At 44.9% G+C, this 5,490-nt stretch overlaps 1 protein-coding gene across 1 annotated transcript; it reads right to left on the bottom strand.

Annotated features, from left to right (window-relative positions):
* Positions 1–1,093: 1,093 nt before the first annotated feature.
* On the bottom strand, positions 1,094–5,490 carry LRRC14B (leucine rich repeat containing 14B). The gene is made up of 2 exons (XM_028703583.2): positions 4,479–5,490; positions 1,094–2,208 (listed from the first exon to the last, which is right to left on the bottom strand). The coding sequence occupies exons 1-2, from the start codon at positions 5,447–5,449 to the stop codon at positions 1,563–1,565; spliced, it is 1,617 nt and encodes a 538-aa protein (XP_028559416.2). The 5' UTR covers positions 5,450–5,490; the 3' UTR covers positions 1,094–1,562.

Below are 5,490 nucleotides of genomic sequence, written 5' to 3'. Positions count from 1 at the left end.
TTTTCTTTCACTTTAAATATTATTATATTAGAGTAGTCTGCCCTCTTCTGTTTTACAAAACATGTATTTGTGCTAGCTTGCTTGTATTTTTACTTTTATCCCTGTTTATCAGCTTGCAGTGCAATCCTGACCTGAACATGGCAGTGATTGAGCCAGGGGTAGGGGGATGGAGTCATCACTGCACAACCATGCTAAGGGAAATCTGACCAGTTGAACTTCTGACCAGTTGAATTTCTGTGACTACACACCTGTAAAAATGCATAGCATCAGCCGTTTTAAAGGGGAAAATGGCAAAGATAAAGCAAAATTAAAAATTACAATATTTTCATTTTTTCAAGTGCTATTTTTTTAAAAAACACCTCAGATTTTTTTGGAGCTAAAATTCACTTCATCGGATGCATACTTCTTGGTAATTCCTGATAGCTTATGTAATAATGCATTTGCCAGCCTCTAAAATGCTGCTAGAGAATTGTTTCATTTCTGCTGTTAGCCTTGGCTAGTTGGCTACCCATTATCAAAGGACTGAAAGGATACCAGAGTAATGTACCCAACACCACAAAGTGAGCCAGTGACAGGAGGATTTCACAGTTAAGTCTCCAGGTCCCCTCTCTGATGTGCTTGTTTTCTAGAGGTATGAATACATGGAGGTTGTGGTCAATGGGCTCACTGCGAAGAAAATGTGCAGGCAATATTCTACCCAAAGGGAGATGCAGCCTAAAGGGTTTAGCTATTAGCACCACCAACTCCTCCTCACAAACCACAACCTCCTCTCATGAAGAAGACATGAACAGGAACTATAAGCATTTGTGGTGGACAAGGCGATCTATTGAAGGCTACAAGCCATGAGAGCTATGCTCTGCCACAATAGCTAAAGGCAGCTATGCTTCTGAAGGCCAGTTGATGGAAACCACTGGAAAGGAGAGGTCTGTTCTTGTGCTCAGATGCAGCTTGCAGGCTTCTCAGAGGTCAGCCACTATGAGAACAGGGTGCTGAACGAGAGGGGCCATTGGTGTGATCTAGCAGGCTCCTCTCACGTTCTTAAGCATCAGAAACAAATGCCATGAGCATGTATAAAGTTCACCTGCCTCACCAATGAAGAACACTCTGTATTTAATAAGGTTTCAAGTTGTCGCTCCATATACTGGGCTGCAACCCTTCATGTACAAAGCACACCCACTGAGGAAGAGAACAACTTGCTGCTTTGTATGGAGACTTGTAGTCATACCTTTCAGATGAAACAGGTGATGGTGTGTGGAAGGTTAGTGGGTTGTACATCATGGGTATAGCAATTGCCCACCCCAAAAGTAAATCAATAAAAACACTTAACAAAAGGAGGCTCTGTCCTCCCTCAACATAAAGCCTCCCCCCAGCCTCCCTCCCCATAAATCCTGGCTACGCCCATGTTGCACATCCTCCTTTCTTTCACTGGGCTTGCTCAGGAGACTACCGTGGTAGCAGAATATACCCTAAATGTGTTTTCTAAATTATTCCAATAAACGAATGCTTTTATTTGATTAATGGATTTGAGCAGCACTGTTTGGTTCTGCAGGTATCTTCAGACTTCAGTTCATCTCCTGAAGAGCCTTGTTGAAGCTTTCTAGGGCATCCCTGAAAGACTTCAGCAAAGTGGCTCCAAGCTCATTGCCCGTTTCCTGTATTGCTGCGTCATATCCCCCAAAGATGGGCGTAGAGGCCTTTATGTCCTCTCTCTTCGCCTGCAGTAAAATCATGTTAAGTTCCTCGGCTATTCTCTCATATTTTTGGTGATCAAATTTCGAAAGATCAGCTTCACCAATTGGGTAACTGATGTCATTTGCATAACAGTCTCTTGGGACTGGGAATTCAATGTATCTGAGTCTTGGGAAATCAATGAAAATGTTGAAAAGGCATTTCAGTGCTCGAGAAGATAGAGGATTTCCAAGAAATTTCAGCTCCTCTAGTTTCCGACAGGGGACCAACCCCAAAATCAGCATGTTTATGTGAGTGTCCTGAATGTTGCATTCCTCAAGGACGAGACTCTTCAGGGTGTAGGAGGAACGGTTCAGAAGTTTGAAGAAGGTGGATGGGTAAAGGTCAGCCACGTCATGGCCGCTGATATCAAGGACTTCCAGGGAGCTGGAATGAAGGCTGTTGGCTAAATAGGCCATGTCCACGTGGTTTAAAGAGCAGTTGGAAACATCCAGCACTTTCAGCGGGGTTTTCAGTGGGCTGGAAAGTTAAATATTAAAACAAAGTAAACAATTACATAATTCAGTTGCATTAGGTACTTAATAGGTTTATGAACGATGGGTGCAAGTGCATCATGATGGATGGAGGACATATTGTTGGTTTCAGTGGGACTTGTTCACAGAAAAATAAGAGGAAGGCTGAGCATGGTTACAAAATTATGGACTTACTGGGTTGAAAGATATCTCCAAGTCTTTGACACTGAGCTAGGCTAGGTTATTCCTAAACCACCCTTAATTGTTTAGTCAACAGATTAAAACAATAGGATCAAATCAAAATATCTCCTTCAAACAACAAGAGAAACTGGGGGGGGGCAGTAAACCAGAACCAAGCTGCTGGGGGGTGGGGACTTCTTCTATGAATCATTTAGAAAATTAATGCTAAACCTGCACCCACTTTGAAAGGTAAAACCCCCTGACTGGGGGGAGGAGGTACCTCCTTGTGGCTCAGGTCAGGTGCACAAATGCCTTAGGGGAGACCCTGATGTTGAGAATGAATAAAGACTATGTGTTTTGCGTATGCAAAGTATTTTGTAAATGACACACAGTACATTTTAGTGGCAGGAGACATATGCACAAGTTCCCTTGAAACTGTTCCATATGTGAAACACAAAACATTTTGTGTACAAGCCACTAATCCATGTTCCCCTGCAATCAGTGATGTGGCAGCTCTGGGTGGCCCGAAGAGATGGTTTCCACCTTTCTGGTGGTCTCTTACAAGATCCCACAGGAGGATGCAGGGCTCAGGAAACTTAAAAGCCTCCATTGCCCATCAGCTGTGGTCACCAATTTCCTTCCCTTTTCTCCTGCAGTAATAGCGCTTCTCTGGACTCTTGGGTCACTGGTTGTCAGGGCTGGAAAGGAATTTTACTCTCAACCAAAGTTGGCTCTGGATTGGGAGGTTCTTATCATTCCCTGATTTCCAGAGTCATTCTCCATTAAAAAAAAAAAAAAGGTAAAGGACCCCAGTTGTGAATGACTCTGGGGTTGTGGCGCTCATCTGCTTTACTGGCCGATGGAGCCGACATTTGTCCAGAGACAGTTTTTCCAGGTCATGCGACCAGCATGACTAAGCCGCTTCTGGTGAACCAGAGCAGCGCACGGAAACGCAGTTTACCTTCCCGCTGGAGTGGTACCTATTTATCTTCTTGCACTTTGATGTGCTTTCGAACTGCTAGGTTGGCAGGAGCAGGGACCGAGCAACGGGAGCTCACCCCATTGTGGGGATCCAAGACGCCGACCTTCCGATCAGCAAGCCCAAGGCTCAGTGGTTTAGAATACAGTGCCACCCGCCCCTTGTTCTCCATTAGGTGTCTGTAATTGTATCACTACTTTGAGCAAAATGGCATTCAGCAGCTTGAAACATAAAGGGGGATCCCCATTAGGGGGTGGGGCAGGCAATGCACAAGCCACGCCCCTAGCTTAGAAGGGCCCCAGCCTTGTGCCAGTTCTCCCCACCCCCAGTTGCCTAGTGGGATCCCTGGTGCTTGGTTCGCACCACATTAAGATATAACATCGTTCAACTCCCAGGGGTGTGTGGCTGCATTGGGAAATAACTTTCCAGCAGCAAGGATTGAGTGGAATGGGGTCTAGTCCTTGTGCCACTTCCCTTGCCACCCCTACTTATTGTTGCTGCAGGCATCCCTCTGTCTCGAAAGACAATGAACCTGTTTCATCCCACCAAAGTGTGTATGCTGTTGTGATTCCTGCCACTCCCATGAGGCATATAATGCAACTGCTGTACAGAGAGCAAGGTGGGGATTTTTTGCTAGTATTATTCTTCAAGTGGTTCTCTGGTTTTTTTTTGGGGGGGGGCAGGAATGTGGCCAGGGCATGCCTCTCTGCTCAGAGCAATTTGTTTCCAGAAAATGTGAGGGCAGTGTGCCCTGAAAGGTTGGTTAAAAACCGTTTAAACAAATTTAAAAATAATGTTAGAGCCTAAAACCACCAAGAATGGCACTGGCACCCACATTTGCAAATATTTATTTTGCAGCAAAAAAGTACGTCATTGGGGACTCCAGATGATCTCAGGTTCAATTCCTGAATCTCCAGTTAGATGGGATACAGGTAAGCAGAACTGTAAAAAGTTCTTCCTTTGGGACTTACTGCTAGACAGAGTAGACGATGCTAAATCAGATAAGCATCAGCATGACAATAAAAGAAAGCTTCATATGCTGTCCCTTTTTAATACGTTACACATTAGTCATAAATATTGTCTCAATTGCATCACCAGCAAGATCTGGAGCACATTACCTGAGTAGTTTACGTATCCTTCCCGTGAGTGTGGAAAATGCTAGGCTCAGCTCAGTCAGTTGAGTCATCTGGCTTAACTTTTCTCCAATTCCTACAAGAATGGCCTCATCCTCTGGGGTGAACCTTCGTACATCGAACGTCCTAGCTGGGAGTGTGAGCGACGTCAGCTGAGGAAAGTGGACGTTATTAAAGAGCATGTGCAAATGTTCCATTTCCAGCCGAACATTGTGGACTATTTCGAATTTGAGCAGCGAAGAGGGATCTGTAAGCTTTATGATGTAGAAGAGCTTCCGCAGGGCTAGGTTGTCCACTCGGAAGGATGCACAGCGAATTTTTAGTGGGCAATGGCACCTCATAAGCAAGGCCTGGACAAGCAGCTCATAACTTCGTTCAGTAACAAAGACATCAGTAAGAACGTCAACTGAAATCTCAAACACATCTGGATTGAACTTCAGCCTTTGCATTTCAACAAGCAGATCGTAGCAGATCTTCGACAGCAGCTCTGTTCTGGCCCAGCGTCCCATTGTTTTCCTACAGTTGCAGAGCTGAACTTCAACATCCTTTAGGCCTGTTAAGTCCACCACTTTGAGTCTCTTTGCATATGGAGATGAACAATTCAGCACATAGTCTCTGAGGCCAGTTAGGCAGCTGGTCAAGCACAGGGAGCAGGCTCTGCTACTGATGTCTTCCTGGTGGTCTATTGTCTTCCCCAACAGTTTTCCAATGTTAAGTTCCTTCAGTGGCCAGTTTGCCACCAAATCGTGAAGAACTTCCCCTTGTTCCTGTAAGTAACTTGCCTTAAAAAGAAGAGGGAAAAGGTTGTGTGCAACACTGCCAAGATTTCCTTTTATCAGCTCTGTATTGGATACCAAAGCCCCAGCACTCAGGAACCGTAGAGAGTGCATTGCTGCTTTTTGATTCCTTCTGTTATACTGGATCTGCTCTAACAGAGGTTCTCTCTTGCTTGTCATTCTCTATTTTTAGCTGCAGCTGCTGCTGAGGAGCGTACATG

The sequence above is a fragment of the Podarcis muralis genome, chromosome 13 (genome assembly GCF_964188315.1).
Source record: "Podarcis muralis chromosome 13, rPodMur119.hap1.1, whole genome shotgun sequence".
NCBI lineage: Eukaryota > Metazoa > Chordata > Lepidosauria > Squamata > Lacertidae > Podarcis > Podarcis muralis.
The sequence above is the reverse complement of the archived record's forward strand: the minus strand, read 5'-3'. Positions and strand labels throughout refer to the sequence as shown.

Coding starts and splice junctions, on each gene's coding strand:
- LRRC14B (XM_028703583.2), bottom strand. CDS start 5,449: ATGACAAGCAAGAGAGAACCTCTGTTAGAGCAGATCCAGTATAACAGA. Junction 2,209..4,478: donor AGGATACGTAAACTACTCAG/GTAATGTGCTCC, acceptor TTAACTTTCCAG/CCCACTGAAAACCCCGCTGA.